Below are 16,691 nucleotides of genomic sequence, written 5' to 3' on the forward strand. Positions count from 1 at the left end.
CAGCGGCTAGAACCCCAGATCGGCAGCTGAAGTGAGTGGAACTGGCAGCTGGTAGGGCTGAGCAGGGCCGGAAGCCTGGACCCTGTCTGGCAGGAGGCCTGCGCTGGAAGCAAGGTGAGTGGGGCTGCAGCAGGGACCCCGGCTGGTAAGGGGCCAGCAGCTGGAACCCCAGAGTGGCAGCAGGCTGAGCGGGTCAGCCCACCCAGCTCTGGGGTTTCAGGGGTGGGCTTAGCGTCTCCGCCAGCCCCTCTCTGGGGTTTCAGCCGCCGGCTCCTGCCATCTGGGGTCTCAGCCCACTGCCAGCCTGGGGTTTCTTCACCCAGGCCAGCAGTGGGCGCTGAGTGGGACTGGCAGCGGGAACTCCAGAGCCGTGGCGGGAACTCAGCCCACCGCCGCTCTGGGGATTCCACTGCCGGCTCCTGCCAGCTGGGCTCACAGGCTGCTGCCAGCCTGGGGTTCTCTCCCCCAGGCCAGCAGCGTGCGCTAAGTGGGGCTGCAGCGGGGGGGAGGACCCCAGCTGGCAAGGGGCCAGCAGCGGGAACCCCAGAGCAGCGGCGGGCTGAGCAGCTCAGCCCGCCACTGCTCTGGGGTTTCGGAGGCTGGCTCCTGTCAGCTGGGCTCACAGCCCACTGTCAGCCTGGGGTTCCTTCCCCCAGCCCAGCAGCAGGCGCTGAATGGGACCGGCGGCGGAAGCCCTGCTGGCAGGAGCCGGCAGTGGAAACCCCAGAGTGGCGGCGGGCTAAGCTGCGTGCCATCAAAAATTGGCACGCGTGCCATAGGTTGCCGACCTCTGCTTTACAGGAATGATTAGACACACTGCCTGATTCTCCACTAGCATGCACCTTATGGATCATTTCATACCGATGCAAAGTAGGCTTGAAACACTATCTTATCAGGTCAGTAGTATTTCAAATCCGTTTTCTTCAGATACGACTCCACAACATGTGAGACTTTGGAGAATAAGGCTCATTCTTAGCAAGAGAAAAACTGAGATAATGTATCCAAATAGTGACCACGTTATTTTTAAGTGCTCTGGTTCCAGTTTAATAATCAGAAAGCTATTTGATATACGCACACTTATAATTAAAAAGGTGTAAAAATTATGATCTGTAAAAGACAGTTTTAGACCTCAACTTTCTAAATCAAAGCAGCTGGTAAATATATGGCTCAACTAATGCCATTAATTAACTATACTTAAATGACACCTAACATTTCATATCATTAGCCATGCATAGTAACACACAAATTCTATAGACAAGAACTGACCAAAACAGCTTCTTCACCCTGTGAACAGCTGGTCGAAACTGAGTCATCTGATCTGTTCAAGATGGTTATGTAAATGAATTATTAAAATGCAATTAAAAAAGAGATCCCCTATATCATAAAAGGCAAGATTTGCTTCAATTCTTTCCTATTCCCCACCCCTTCCCCAGGTACCTAGCTGAGTCACAAACTTAAATGTAAATTTGTTCACTCAAATATGTCAATTACATGTATTTAATTAAAGTAGAAAATATAAATACTGCATGTAATACAAAGCTATTTAAAAATCCAAATTTCAAAAAAGCAGCAAGTTGTATCATACCTGTATTTTAGGGCTTTTACAGGAATCTGTAAAACATTTCCTCCTTCATATGGAAGATGTACAGTTTCACTGTCCACTGTTTGAAGCATTCGCTCTGCCTCCTGCAGATCACATGCATGATATAAAATTACTCAAGAAGCAGAAATAGCAATTAGCCCAAGCCAAGGAGACTGAGTATTACACATTTTGATCGATTCAGTAGGAAAAATTACCCATTTACCTTTGAATATTGCGATGGCAGGGGGAACTTCCCTGAGATATTTTTCTCTTCCTCCCCTGCCTTGACTAAATAATGTTTAACGTAAATAAGGACCTCTAACAATATATTTGAAAGATTTGTTAGGGAACTGGCGATGAGAGGGCTAGCTTAGCTGAAACTTTAATGGGGAAAAATTATACAGGCAAAATTATTGGTAAATAAATATCTATTGTTCAGTTTTAACTACAGCCCTGTCACATACAGTGACTGAAACCCTAGCCCCAATGGAGTTCAGTCATTAACTTCACTGGGGCCAGAGTGTCACCTTATGTCACTAGAGAATGATGAAAATCCCAACACAACCAGTATATCATGGTAGACCAGGGGTCGGCAAACTACAGCACACATGCCAAAGGCAGAACAAGAGCTTATTTTTACTGGCACGCTGCTGCCAGCCGGGGTCCCAGCCACCGGTCCCACTCAGCCCCCTGCCTGCCTGGGTGAACAGAATCCTAGGCCGGCAGTGGGCTGAGTGGGCCCGATGGCCAGGACCCCGGCTGGCAGGAGCCCACGGCCAGAACTTCAGACCATCAGCTGGCTGAACTGCTCAGCCCACCGCCGGTCTGGCGTTCCTGCCGCTGGCTCCGCTCAGCCCACTGCCAGCCTGGGTGAACAGAACCCGAGCCAGAAGCAGGCTGAGCAGGGCCGGGACCCCGGCTGGCAGGAGCCAGCAGACAGAACCCCAGACCGGCGGTGGGCTGAGCCACTCAGCCCGCCGCCGGTCTGGGGTTCCAGCCACCGGCCCCGCTGCCGGTCTGGGGTTCCGGCTGCCAGCCCCTTGCCAGCTGGGGTCTTGGCCCTGTTCAGCCTGCTGCTGGCCTGGATGGATGGAACCCTGGGCCAGCAGCGGGCTGAGCGGCTCAGCATGCTGCCGGTCTGAAGTTCCCTCTGCTGCCTGCACTGCCGGTCTGGGGTCCTGGCTGCCGGCCCTGCTCAGCCCCCTGCCTGCCTGGGTGAACGGAATCCTAGGCCGGAAGCGAACTGAGTGGGGTCAATGGCCAAGACCCTGGCTGGCAGAAGCCCGAGGCTAGAACTCCAGACCATCAGCTGGCTGAGCCGCTCAGCCCGCCGCCGCTCTGGGGTTCCTGCTGCCAGCCCCATGCCAGCCGGGGTCCAGGCTGCCGGCCCCGGTCAGCCTGCTGACAGTCTGGGGTTCTGTCGAGGGCCCCTGTAAATGTAAAATTTATTACTGGCATGTGAAACCTTAAACTACTGAAGACTTGGCATGCCACTTCTCAAAGACTGCTGACCCCTCTGGTAGACATTGCTTCTGATGCTAAGTTTCAAAAATCCACTGAACCACAATTAGGTATCAAATTCCATACCATTACTATTTTTATAACTGTCCTATTCTCTCCTTGAATCCTAATAACAGAGATTCTGGCAGTAACTTCTAAGGCAGAAAATTCCAAATCTCGATTACTTTAGGTATAAAAACCTATGTGTATTTAATGTAAACTACTTTTTTTTTTTAAATTTCATGCCAATTACATTGCTAACTTCTAAATACTAGGGTATTTGCTTAGGTTTTCTGTAGCAGGTTCCTCTAGCAATTTTCAACTCACTTTTGGCCTTTTGTACACTTACCTCTTTTGCCTTTTTCTTTTTATCATCTTCTTTCTTCTTCTTACTTTCTGGCATAAGGTCATCCAGCCAACTAAGCTCTCGTTTGGTGAAACATAAGTCCATGAGCTTACGAATGAACACCAATGCTAGAACCTTTCAGAAAATAAGAATTGAATCCTTTAGAATCTATTTATATGAATGTTAGAAAAATAAAAATATGTATACACTAATATGTTATCAGCTTCTTAAACTAAGGACAGAATATTTTTTCTAGTCATACAAAGGTTATCACATCATAACTTTAAAAAATAGATCTGACTCACTACTAAAAGAATAGATGGACCATTGAGCTAACTACCACAAACCATAATTTTTTACCAAGTCTACAGCTTTTCAGTTAAATCTGATGCTTATTTTAAATAAAAGAAAGAAATCATAATTGGCTTCCAAATAGCAGGATTTTTACTAGAACCTTTTTTTAGTCAGCAAATAAACCTTGAAGAGCTGTATTAATCCACAGACCCTTTTGGAAAATGAATAAATTCCCAAAGATGCTGGGAAAGAACTTACCATCATAGGGAAAACAACAGCAGCTGCAGAGGCTTTAATCACCCACAAAAGAACTAGACAGGTGAGCTGAACAACTGTGAAGACGTGGACCTTCCAGAGTGGCACATAACGCAGGTAGATCAAATCAGGTTGATGTTTTGCAGGCATTCCAAACAATTTTATACGGTCAAAAAACTATATTGAGAAGGAAGTCATCCTCAGTTAATGATTTTATCCATACAGAAGTGGACAGGATAATTAAAGACACTGGGAATATTGAAAGTAAGATTCCTTCATTTTACAGCCTATACATGAAATACATTAATGTTTAGGATCTTAGAAAATGGGTGTCAATACTTAAGGGTTTCATATTGTTCATCAAGCGCCCAGTGAAAGAACACATGCCAGAATTTAAGTGCCCCAGAAATAACAGCAATTATCCAGACATAACGTTCAGTACATGTTTTTACATCCTAATCTGACAACACATTATACCTTTACTTACAGTTCAATAAAATGACATTTTAAAGTTTCCTTTTCATTTGATGCAAAGCAACTGATTTCAGATCATATTTGCATGTTTTATGTTTTCTATTCATAGAAAGGATATTCCAGGCAAAGACAACTTAAAATTCAGTGATTTTTTAGTAGCCTTATCAAGTAGAAAATGTTTTCTAAAAAAGCAATCAGCTTGTTTAATAAAAATAGAACTTGCCTGGATGCCCCTTAGTGAAGATGCTCCCATATAAAGAAAGACACCATACAAAACTGGCATAGGAATAAACTAGGGGGGGAAAACAAAGTTAAAAGTTTGCATTTACAGAATTACATAGTAAAATATGGCAGTCTGGGTTAATGGAAGGTGCCTAAGGGAAGGGATTTTTTTTTTTAAATGCTAGGTTGCCATATGTAGAGTCTGAAGTCCTTTATTTATCCAGAGAATAAATACAGAACATAGCAGCAACAAGGAAGAGGGCAGGTTTCCCACCGTTCTTCAACCATGTTCTAAAGGGGCGCAGACTATCCAGAAGTTAACCTAAGCTTGGAAAATTGAAAAATGAGTAGTCAGAAAAGAGTCTTAAGTAAGCAAGCATTTGAGATAGGGGTTATGATATATAAACACTTGTTCCTTATCTTCTCAGATGTCTTTTACTCTCATCTGCTCTGTCATTTCTATTAAACTATATGATACATCTGTTTACATAAAGACAACTCTAAAATGAAAGTGGATTTCTTTTAATTAGTATATTAAACTTGCTTACATTATCAAATAGTAAGTAATGATATTAAAATATAAAGCATGCCATGTTTTGGAACAACCATTATCTCTTACCTTCAAAACAGAGGTCATGAACACAGAAAGGCCCATCAGAACAAATATCATTAAACCCGTCACTCGCTGCTCCCGGATTCCCAAGAACTTAGGTTGCTCTCCTGGGGCAGAGCATTCAGATTCTACTTTTAGGCTATTGACGTGACTTATAGACAGGACAGTTGCAGCCACAAACCAAGGCAAGCCCATTATGGAACATATCCCCAGCATAACACCAACCATGAGCAGATCAAGATGATAGCCACAGCCTTTCTGTAAAGTCAAATAAAGAAACGAGTTACCTGCAAAAATGAAGATTTGCAGCACATAAAAGATTTATACACTCATAGTTCTGCACTAAAAAAAATTCTCTAAATAGATTTCTAGAGTGCCACCATTCTAGTAGCCATGTATTTTGTTACTAGATATGAATAGGTCATTTAAGTAGCTGCAATTTAGTTTTATGTTTCAAAGACCTACACTATTTACTGTTATGTAGCCTATTTAGAGAACACTGAACAAGTTTATTTTGCAATAAATTGACGTATGTGCTCACAAATGAGTTCAGAATATATTTGAAAAAATGGAGAAAAGCTAACTATTACCTTCAACTTATGCTCCTTTCTGTTTATGATTACTGCTGTGATTTGCTGGTCCATGAAAATGAGAATGGTACAGAGTAATGCAGGAAAAGCAGCTACCAGTAGTGTCCACCAAGGATTACCTCCAAGAGGATCTATGAGCCATCCCCTGTCTTTCTGAGTGGGCTGGAAAACAAATCCAAGTAATAGAAATGAAAGTCAATAACTATAAATGCCTGCTATAATAAGTAGGTCAAACTCAGTTTAAATTAAAAACTTTTCTTTTAAAAGGCATTTAAAAATCATATTCAAGTTTTTAAATTAATGAAAATGACTTGGACTGAAGTTAGGTTATGTTATGTTTGTTCTCATGCTGTCACTTGGACAGCATAGAGGCTGCCAAATGCATTATGTGCCTCCATCATGTTCTGTCCTGAGCCTAGGCGTTACAGGATAGGATGCACATGAGGGACGGGTGTCTGTTGATGCCGACCAGCCATGTTTTAAGTCTTCTGGAGACCTTTTTGCTCCTGCTTTATTGATGGAAAGTCAAAGATTTTTCCCATAGGGAAGCTGGTATGCTTCAGAACAGATGGGCATACCACTTTAGAGTGTTGGGCGACACTTTGAAGTAGCGGGACACGTTTAGTTAGAAAAATGGATCGCTTCATTCAACTTGAAATTTGTCCATTTGATAGTTTCAATCTTTTGAACATGCTTCATCTGAATGATATCCAACTTCTTTTCAATCTTGACTCTGAGAGGCCATGTTTCAATCCCATAGGTCAAAATACTGGCCACCAAAGCATTATAAATCCTCAGTTTGTCTCTCTACTTATCAGCATATTGAGTTTATGAAGGACATTCTTGATGAGGTGGCCCCTTTACTGACTATGTTTTTGCAGTTTGGGCATCGAGTTGTTTCGTGACGCCTCCAAAGTTATCAACAACAGAGCAGACCTAGGTGAAATCATCATCAATCTCAACTGGGGTGATCACCCGTGAAGATGCTAAAGCCTGCAGGATGATCAAAACTGCCAGTTGTAAGAAGCTCGATTTTACCCCAATTAATTGTCAGGCCAACTTTTGCTGCTGAGCTTTCATGGATTTAGGTGCCACAAGTAGCTCATCCATTGATTTGATAACTAGTGCTACGTCCTCAGCAAAACTGGTGTAGGTGAGGATCTTACCAAGGCTTATGCCTAAAATGCATTTAGTTAGTGGACTGAAGGAGTGGTGCAATTAGCTGCTAGGTGTGCATTAGTATAACATTAGGGTGTGGCTTATGTGAAAAAAAAATGTAGCAAGACAAAACAAACAATCCTTTCCATTTTCCTTGGCTTCTACACATCTCTCTTGAAAAGGGGTTCATGTTACCCTGTGAGATAGAACAACACACAGTAACAAGGATCTCCAGTAACTTCCTTTATCAGATGAGAATTAGACCCAGAACAGAAAATGCAGAGAAATTAAAAATGCATATCAATCCAGAAAAAAAATTAGCATGGAAAAAAACCCAGACATATTATAGTGTATTTCTTTCCAAACACAAAAAAAGTGAATTTCTTTTCCCCACATTTAACAGCAATTTTTTCATTTTTCCACTGTTCAACTATCCATGAAATTGCAGATCATTTAAACCTTTTTAAATGGACAAGGCTTTTGTTTCTTACTTCAAATTTCTCAGGAACATGTAGTTTAGCAGAAGGAACTCCAACAAGCCAGTCAATCAAAACCATGATCACTATGGTCAGAAATACAGCAAAGTCACTGATTGTAGAGCGCACCTGGAAGGAAAAAAAGTATCTTAAAATACAAGCTATTTTCACTGATATATTTAATGCCTGTGAAAATGGATAATTTTTGCAACTCTAAATTAGTTCAATTTTTTAAATGATCGAACAGATCAGATTTAGCCCAAAATTCCCATCACTGGCACTCCATCTATCTTCTCTCATAATTTATCTGTAAATTAAAGTGACCTGTGACCATAACCCTATTGTCTTACTGCCCACCCTATTAATGGAGGATAAAATATTATCTTAAATCCTAGCCTCAAAGAAGTGATCTGTTGGAAGAAACAAATTCCTTTAAAGGCCTTTGGAAGTGATTGGGTTCCATTAGCCTTAAAAGAAGGACCAGACCATCAAAACAGACCCCTCAGTCTGACAAGATGCATGTGCCTCCACCTCAAAATATAAAATATAATGGCCATTCCATAGCAAGAGTCTAATTTCTTGCTTAATTTCCAATCCTATCCTAAACACTACATACCTAGTACAGCTGAATTCCATATGTGATAAGGTGTGATTTCACTATGAAACAATAGCCATGATGCTTTTCTGCAAGATGCCTGCACAAATAGTGATGACTTTTTCAACTTGCAAAACATAGTAGAGGCTACCCCACAGGATGCCTCCCCATATAACAGAGCAGTAGTACCAGCCAGCCAACAGTGCTACTGGCTAATCTCAGGGATCTCCTCTCACTTGGGAGTTGGCTGGCTGCTCAACCCTTCCTTCTTAGTCTTGTTTCTGCATTGTCACTCTTATTTCCAAGAACACACTTTAGAATTTACAGTTTTACTGAAATCTGCATGTGTATACTTCAGCTAATTTGAGTTATACTATAGTTTCAAGCTGTGGAAGATGGACTGGTAAAAGTTAATGTGCATGATACATAAGTATGGGTTTAAATTTCACAAGCATCTTGCACACCTTCTTTTGGCTAAATGGAATTACCTTCTGGCACTTGATCCAAGCAGCAAGGATTAGATCAACCCCCTAACAGAGGTTGAATGAAGGGATGTTGCTCTCAACACCCTTGTGTTTGGGGATGTACTTTTTCCCACAGGTTAGGTATCAAGCCATCATCCTGTGCCAATGGATGTGACAAACAGTGTGGATGTCTAATCCCTTTGTGAGATCTGACTATATCCCAAAGTGGATTTGGGGGTCTGCTTACATCTGTGAATGTTTAGGTTACTCACTGCTATGAATACCGTGAAGAATTTAAGAAAATGACCGTACAGTTATCATAATTTCAAGAACTTTTACCCATTTCCAGCACCTTCTGTCTCAGTGTCTATATTTTTAGTTTTAGCTCCTAATTTTACAACATTATCAGCCAATTATCAATCACTTATTTCTGTTCTCACTAGGAGAATGATCTCAGCAAACTAATGTGCTCAATCCGATGCTCTGAAACTTTGGAAACACAGTAAATAAAAGAAAAACTGTAGTGAATTACATCATTGTATGCAAGAACGAAAGACTGTCATTTCAAAGCAAAATGGCAGTGAACCCTAATTACCTTAGTAGGGAAATAACGTTTGGTCTTAAACTGCTTGAGAAAAGAGGAGAGGAAAAATGTTGTAAAGAATAATATCACAGACCAAAACAGAACATCTGGAATATATGGGCCATGATGACCACAAGCTGATCCAAGAAACACACCATGAAACTTTTTGCATTCCTACAAACAAAAACAAAAAAACCAAGTTACACTCTTTAAAATAAAGGTAATTAAAAAGGAGCACTGTAACTTGCAGCCTCCCCCTTAAATTCACCAAAACAAAAAAATTGCACTCAAAAAGGCAATCCCAAATTGAAATTTCAAACAACTCATTTTTGTGTGTGTGTTCCAAAATAGTCTCAGGATCTAAACCTGAACTTTCAATACTCCAAGAGCCTTTTCAGCACAAGGAGGGGAAGGTGCCTCATAATGAAATATTCCACAGTACATAGTCACCTGGTTTCTGGCTTATTTCTCAAAACACCATCTAGATAATGACTGCTGGAAGGGAAGGGTTGAGTGCCCAAGATCAATAAAACATCATGCGATGTCAACTTTCAAGTTGATGATGACAGGAATGAACTCCCTTGCTTTAATGGCACCTCAGTTCTCCCCATCTCTTTATTCCATGGCTTGTATGTGTCCTGTTTACTAGACTCTCCTCCACTTAGTGTCTACTTTTAAAACTTTAAGAAGCTATAATATGACATTTTAAAGCTGAACTGTATTTTTATTAGAAGAAAGAATGTTGCTGTTTAATTCAATAAATTAAAGCCATCATCCACTAGTCTAATTGTTGTGAAAATGTGTTTGATTCTTGAGAAGAGATTATTTCCCTAGCTGAGTTGTATAAAGGAAAAAAATCAATTGCAAGAGAAATAGAAACAAGCTGTATAGAGTATCAGAGGGGTAGCCGTGTTAGTCTGGATCTGTAAAAGCAGCAAAGAATCCTGTGGCACCTTATAGACTAACAGACGTTTTGGAGCATGAGCTTTTGTGGTTGAATACCCACTTCGTCGGATGCAAGACTGTATAGAGCAGCCAAATAATTAATTTATGAGTGAAAATTGAAAGTTGAATTTTTACTTTTCAGTAATAGTATTGCAGTAGTGTGTCTGGTAGCCCGGATCATGGAACAGGGTTCAATTGTGCTAGCTGCTGTACAAACACATTACAAAATGAGTATCTGCTCCAAAGAGCTTACACTCTAAGTATCAGAAAAGAGACAACAGGTGGATACTGAAAGGGAGAAAACAAGGGAGAAATGAGACAATAGTCACATAGTTGACAGAAATATGTCCACAGTGCAAAACTTTCAACAGAATTTATCAAACCATTCAACTAATAAATAATGAACAACTAATTTAAACTGTGTAACATAAAACTGGAGTAGTGTCAAATTTTGGGCCATGTCTGTGGATCTGGGAAGATTACCAGTATTTGGGAAAGCCAAATATGTCACCTAAGTAGGAAGTTATGTCTGGAAGAGTCTGCTCCTGAAAAGGTTCACCATAGATTTGGAAAGATAAGGAGAGCACAGTAGCAGACAAGAAAGCTATCAGCAAAGGAAGGGTTGAGGGAGCATTAAGCAAGCTCTTTCCAGGGAGACAGCAGCATTTTCTGCAGTGCAAGACACACCCAAACTTCATCCCCAAACAAGCCTTTGACCACCAGTGCCACAGTCACTCAAACACTGGAGAGTATTAACACATTTGAAAACAATGTTTCCTACTAAATACCTTGCACCTCACCTCCATGAGGTTGCTCCCATTTTGGAACATCAGTGTATCACTGTGGTGTCTTTCTACTTAGCCACAGAAATACTGAAATTATCCAGACATTTTCAATACTGAAATTAAATCGTTTCTCATTTTCCTCCCCTTCAACTTTTTTCCCCTTTCCTTCCTTCTAATCTTCCCTTCTCCATTGCTCACTCTAATTCAGCTAGTTCATGTTTCCTTTCCCTTCTATAGCAAGTTTCCCCGAGTTCCATACTGTAACAACTTAAGACAGTGGTGGGCAACCTGCAGCTCGTCAGGGTAATCCACTGGGGGCCGCAAGACAGTTTGTTTACATTGACCGTCCACATGCATGGCTGCGAGCAGCTCCCAGTGGCTGCAGTTTGCTTTTCCCGGCCAATGGGAGCGGCGGGAAGCGCTGCAGGCCACAGGGATGTGCTGGCCGCCGCTTCCCACAGCTCCCATTGGCAGGGAATGGCAGACCACAGACACTGAGAGTGGCTGTTCCTGCGGTCAATGTAAACGAACTGTCTCGTGGCCTGGCTGTGGATTACCCTGACGAGCCATGGGCGGCCCGTGGGCCGCAGGTTGCCCACCATTGACTTAAAATAAACATTTGTACTGTCACATTCTATCATTAAGAAAATCTTAGTATTTTTCCCTAACTTAATTTTTGTATTTCCTCAGCTGAATTCAAGCAAACAGTTCCTTCTTTATTCAGGTCATGCTCATCTATTGTAAAACTTTGTTCCACAGCTCTTCCTTCAACATATGCATTTTCTAAAAAATCCTACAAACATATTGAAAAACGTTACCCACCATCTTCGTGACTGTTGTTCTTCGAGATGTGTTGCTTATTTCCATTCCATTCTAGTTATGTGCACGCCCACGTGCGTGGTTGGATATTTTTGCCCTAGCAGTATCCGTAAGGCCAGCTCTGACACCCTCTTGAATGCCACGCTCATGCTTCAGTATATCAGGCTCTGCCGACCCTCTGCCTTCTCAGTTCCTTCTTGCTGACAACTCCGACAGAGGGGCAAGAGGGCAGGTAATGGAATGGACATAAGCAACACATCTCAAAGAACAGTTACGAAAAAGGTGAGTAACCATGTTTTCTTCTTCGAGTGCTTGCTCATGTCGATTCCATTCTAGGTGACTCACAAGCAGTGTCCATGAAGGTGGGTTTAGACTTCACTGTCTTGCAGCTTGCAGCACTGCTCTGTCAAAGCCAGCATCGTCATGAGCTTGCTGGGTAAGTGCATAATGAGACGTGAACATGTGAACAGATGACCAGGTAGCAGCCCTACAGATCTCTTGGATTGGTACCTGTGCCAGGAAGGCCACTGACAACACTTGTGCCCTAGTCGAATGTGCCATCACGATGTCAGCAGAGGCACCTTAGCGAGCTCATCACAGTGGCAGATGCAGGCCGTGATCCAGGACGAAATCCTGAGCAGACATTCTGTCTGCCACCACAATGAATAGCTGAGTAGTCTTATTGAATGGCTTTGTTCTATCTATGTAGAAGGCCAGCACCCTCCTGATATCCAGGGTGTGTAGCCTGCGCTCCTCATCTGACGTATGAGATTTCGGGGAAAAAACAGGTAAATATATGTCCTGGCCAGTATGAAACTGGGAAACTACCTTGGGCAGAAACGTTGGGTGCAGTCGTAACTGGACCTTATCCTTATAGAAGACCGTATAGGGTGGTTCTGAAGTAGACACCCTGTGGGCAGATGTTATTGCGACCAGGAATGCAACCTTCCAGGAGAGAAAAAGGAGAGAGCAGGAAGCCAGAGGCTCAAAGGGAGGCTCCATGAGCCTTGATAACAAGAAATTCAGGTCTCAGGGAGGGATGTGATTCCGGACGTGTGGGTAGAGATGTTCCAGGCCTTTCAACAACCAAACCGTCATGTTGTGAGCGAAGAGCAACCTGCCTTGGAACGGAGGGTGGAAAGCCGATATAGCGGCCAGGTGGGCCTTGATTATTGATAGGGACAAAACTTGGAGCCTGAGGTGCAGCAGATAATCCAAGATCTCCTGTAGTGGGGCCTGCTCAGCCCGTATATGCTGCTCCAAAGCCCAGAACATGAACCGTTTCCATTTGGCCAGGTAAGTCGCGTTGCTGGAGGGTTTCCTGCTACCCAGCAAAACCTGCTGAACATGGTTCAAGCATGCCCATTGGTCCACACTTAGCCATGCAGCAGCCAAATCGTCAAGTGCGGCACTGCCAGGTCTGGGTGCAAAAGGCTACCATGGTTCTGGGACAACAGATCAGGCCAAAGGGGCTCAACAATGTGCCAAACCAGTGCTGGCGAGGCCACATGGGGGGTTTTAGGATAATTTTCGCCTTGTCTTGCTTGACCTTCGCCCTGTGAATCAACATCACAGATGGGAATGCATACCTCATCACCCCCGACCATGCAATGAGATAGGCATCTGATAGGGAGCCCCTGTCCATCCCCCGGAACCTACGGAACATGTGGCTCGTTCTGTTCTGTCTGGATGTGAACAGGTACACCTGGAGAGTCCCCCACCTCTGGGGGATTATGCGGACCGCCTCCAGGTGGAGCGACCAATCGTGACAAGATGAGAAGGTCCTGCTGAGGTGATCTGCTAAGACGTTCCTGATTCCGGACAGGTGTGTGGCTACCAGATGAATGGCATGCCACACACAAAAATCCCAAAGGTGGAGAGCTTCCTGACAAAGGGCTGAAGACCTGGCACTGCCCTGCCCGTTGATGTAATACATTGAGGCAGTATTGTCCGTCAGGATCTGCACCACCTTGCCCTTCAGGTGGGCAAGAGAGACTGGAAAGCCAGGCAAACTTCTCTGAGCTCCCTGACATTGATATGGAGGACCACATTGTCCTGCAACCAGCAGCCCTGGGTGCTTAGCTCGCCCAGGTGAGGTCCCCAGCCCAGGTCTGAGGCATCGGATACAAGGGTAAACGATGGTAACAGGGTTGCAAAGGGAAAGAACAGTTACCTGTTCCGTAACTGGCATTCTTCGAGATGTGTTGCTCATGTCTATTCCACAGTAGGTGTGTGTGCTCGCCACGTGCACTGGTGCCGGAAGTTTTTCCCTCAGCAGTACCTGTAGGGGGAGGGCTGCTGCGACCCCTGGAGCGGCAACTCTATAGCGCACTCCCCCTACCCTCAGTTTCTTCTTGCTGGACCAACTCCGACAGAGGGGAAGGAGGGCGGATAACTGTCCTTTCTTCTTCGAGTGCTTCCTCATGTGTATTCCACAGTAGGTGACTGCAAGCTATGTCTGATGGAAGTGGGTAGAGTTCACAGACTCCCTGGCTGAAGCAAAGCCCTACCGAAACCAACATCATCCCTGGTGTGGAAGATGATCGTATAGTGCAACGCGAATGTGTGTACTGAGGACCAGGTAGCAGCTCTACAGATGTCCTGGATAGGGACATGGGCCACAAAGGCCGCCGATGAGGCCTGAGCCCTTGTCGAGTGAGCCCTTATGATAGGTGGTGCAGGAATCTCTGCTAGGTCATAGCATGTGTGGACGCACAATGTAATCCACCGGGAAAGCCTCTGGGTGAAGATTGGTTGACCCCTCATGGTTCTGTACCTGGGACCACGAGCTGTCCTTGAGCAGCCAGTCGTCGAGGTAGGGGAATATCTGTACCCCTTGGTGTCTGAGGTAGGCCGTCACTACCGCCATACACTTTGTGAATACCCTGGGCGTGCTGGACAGGCCAAACAGATGGACCAAAAATTGGTAGTGGTCCTGTCCCACTAGGAAACAGAGGAAGCGTCCACGCCCCTCAAATATATGGATATGGAAGTATGCGTCCTGAAGGTCCAGGGCCGCATACCAATTGCCAGGGTCCAGAGCAGGTATGATACATGCCAGAGAGACCATGCAGAACCGGCATTTTGCCATGAACCATTTGAGATCTCACAGCTCCAGGATGGGCCTGAGCCCCCCCCCCTTTCGCCTTGGGGGATCAGGAAGTAACGGGAGTAAAACCTTTTCCCCCAGAACTTCCACGGAACCTTCTCCACAGCTCCCAAGCTGAGGAGCCAAATCACTTCCTGCTGTAGCAGAAGTAAATGCGAAGGATTCCCCCTTGCCATCCGAGGGAGGGCAGGGGTGAGACGCATTGTAGCATGTAACCCTGGGAAATGGTGATGAGGACCCTCTTTTGGGTCTTGGACCTCTTGTAGGCGGGCTTGTATCTCGGCTGGAGCGCAGGGACCGAGGCCTGTGTCTTAGGCTTTTCCTTGGGCGGGACGTAGAGCCCGAGGGTTTGAGGGTAGTACGAGTCCTTCATGCCATGGAGCCTCACGTCTGTTTGTTCCGTGAACAGGTCCTTGCATCACAAACCGCGCCTCCGTGGAGAGTCCAGACAGCAGAAGCCATGACGCCCTGCGCATGGACACAGCCGAGGCCATGGACCGAGCAGCCGTGTCAGCTGCATCCGCCGCTGCCTGCAGAGCAGCCTTTGCGGCAGCGGCGCCCTCCTCCACCAGCGCCTTAAAATCTTTCCTTTCGCATTCCAGGAGTGAGGGCTCGAATTTCGGCAGTGACCCCCACAAGTTAAACTCATAACAACTGAGGGGGACCTGGTGGTTGGCCACCCGGAGCTGGAAGCTGGAAGACTAATAAAGCTTCCTGCCAAAAGAGTCCAGTCTTTTAGAGTCTTTATTTTTGAGTGTGGGTCCTGGTTGACCCTGTCTTTCCCTATGATTTATGGACTCCACCACTAGGGAGTTGGGGGCCGGGTGGATATAAAGGTATTCATGCCCTTTTGTGGGTACGAAGTATTTGCGCTCTGTCTTTTTCGATATTGGGGCGAAGGAGGCCGGCGTTTGCCAGAGGGCACTGGAGATGTTAGCCACCCCTTTGTGCAGCGAGAGGGCCACTCTGCCCGGTACTGCGGACGAGAGCACATTACACAGCGAGTCCGAGGGTCCCGCCATCTCCTCAGCTTGGAGTTGGAGACTCAACACTACTCGCTTTAGTAGTTCCCAATGAGCCCTGAAGTCCTCCTAAGGTGCGGAGGGGGATGGGGCTGCAATTTTGTCATCCAGTGTGGGGGAGGGGGCCAGTATGGGGCTCTGCACGTCGGCCGGTGCCACGGGATCCACTCCTTGGTCAGACTCCTCGTGCGGTGCCGAGGATCCATGACCCGCCGATCTATCCCTCGGAGGTCTGGATAGTGCGGCTGAAGGAGCCTCCGATGCCCCTGCTATTGACCAAGGGCCTTGCTGGGTGTGTACGGGGGACCAGGGGGTCCACTGGCACCATTGGCCCTGCCACGGGGGCCCTTGCCATTGACTCTGGTGCAGCACCGGCGGCACCAGCTGGTCGGGTTGGTCCGGCTGAGTCGTATGGCGCCACATGGAGGTCGAGGTTGGGGTTACCAACGACCTATCGGTGCCGTGGGAGTGATAAGAGCAGCGGTACCGAGAGCAACATCTGCCACGGGACTGGGACTCCAACGTCGAGGAACAGTGCCGCCTCGAGCTGCTACTCCTCTAGATGCTTCCATGCCTGGATCTCCGACGACAGGGAGCCATGGGCACGGTGCCTCGAGGCGAGGGAGCTGGAGCATAACCGGTGACAGTGCCTGTGTCGGGAGCAGCTTCGGTAGCTCTGCCAAGAATGGGAGCATCTACGGTGTCTGCACCTGTCCTGCAGATACTCTGTACTCTGCGTGGAGCGGTGCCTGGAACTGTGCTCCGATGGCACCCGACCAGACAACCTGTTGGGCGATGAAAGCGGAGGCTGGAGGCTGTGTCCTGACAGGACGCTGAGTGGCGAGCGGGCCCAAGAGCG

The 16,691-nt window shown here is 45.7% G+C and overlaps 1 protein-coding gene across 5 annotated transcripts in view; it reads right to left on the reverse strand.

Moving 5' to 3' along the window:
- The window catches only part of SLC4A7 (solute carrier family 4 member 7), a 173,160-nt gene that overhangs the window by 12,952 nt on the left and 143,517 nt on the right, over positions 1–16,691 (reverse strand). For 4 of the 5 annotated variants that reach the window (XM_039527063.1, XM_039527059.1, XM_039527061.1 and 1 more), the window contains 8 exons: positions 9,165–9,326; positions 7,526–7,639; positions 5,877–6,038; positions 5,293–5,544; positions 4,675–4,743; positions 3,981–4,154; positions 3,432–3,563; positions 1,586–1,686 (listed from right to left, as the gene is read on the reverse strand). In XM_039527063.1, the coding sequence (XP_039382997.1) occupies positions 1,586–1,686; positions 3,432–3,563; positions 3,981–4,154; positions 4,675–4,743; positions 5,293–5,544; positions 5,877–6,038; positions 7,526–7,639; positions 9,165–9,326 (1,166 nt within the window). Of the gene's footprint in view, positions 1–1,266; positions 1,319–1,585; positions 1,687–3,431; positions 3,564–3,980; positions 4,155–4,674; positions 4,744–5,292; positions 5,545–5,876; positions 6,039–7,525; positions 7,640–9,164; positions 9,327–16,691 lie in introns of all 5 variants that reach the window. The other variant, XM_039527062.1, reaches the window with a different exon arrangement.

The sequence above is a fragment of the Mauremys reevesii genome, linkage group 2, assembly GCF_016161935.1.
Source record: "Mauremys reevesii isolate NIE-2019 linkage group 2, ASM1616193v1, whole genome shotgun sequence".
Classification (NCBI taxonomy): Eukaryota; Metazoa; Chordata; order Testudines; family Geoemydidae; genus Mauremys; species Mauremys reevesii.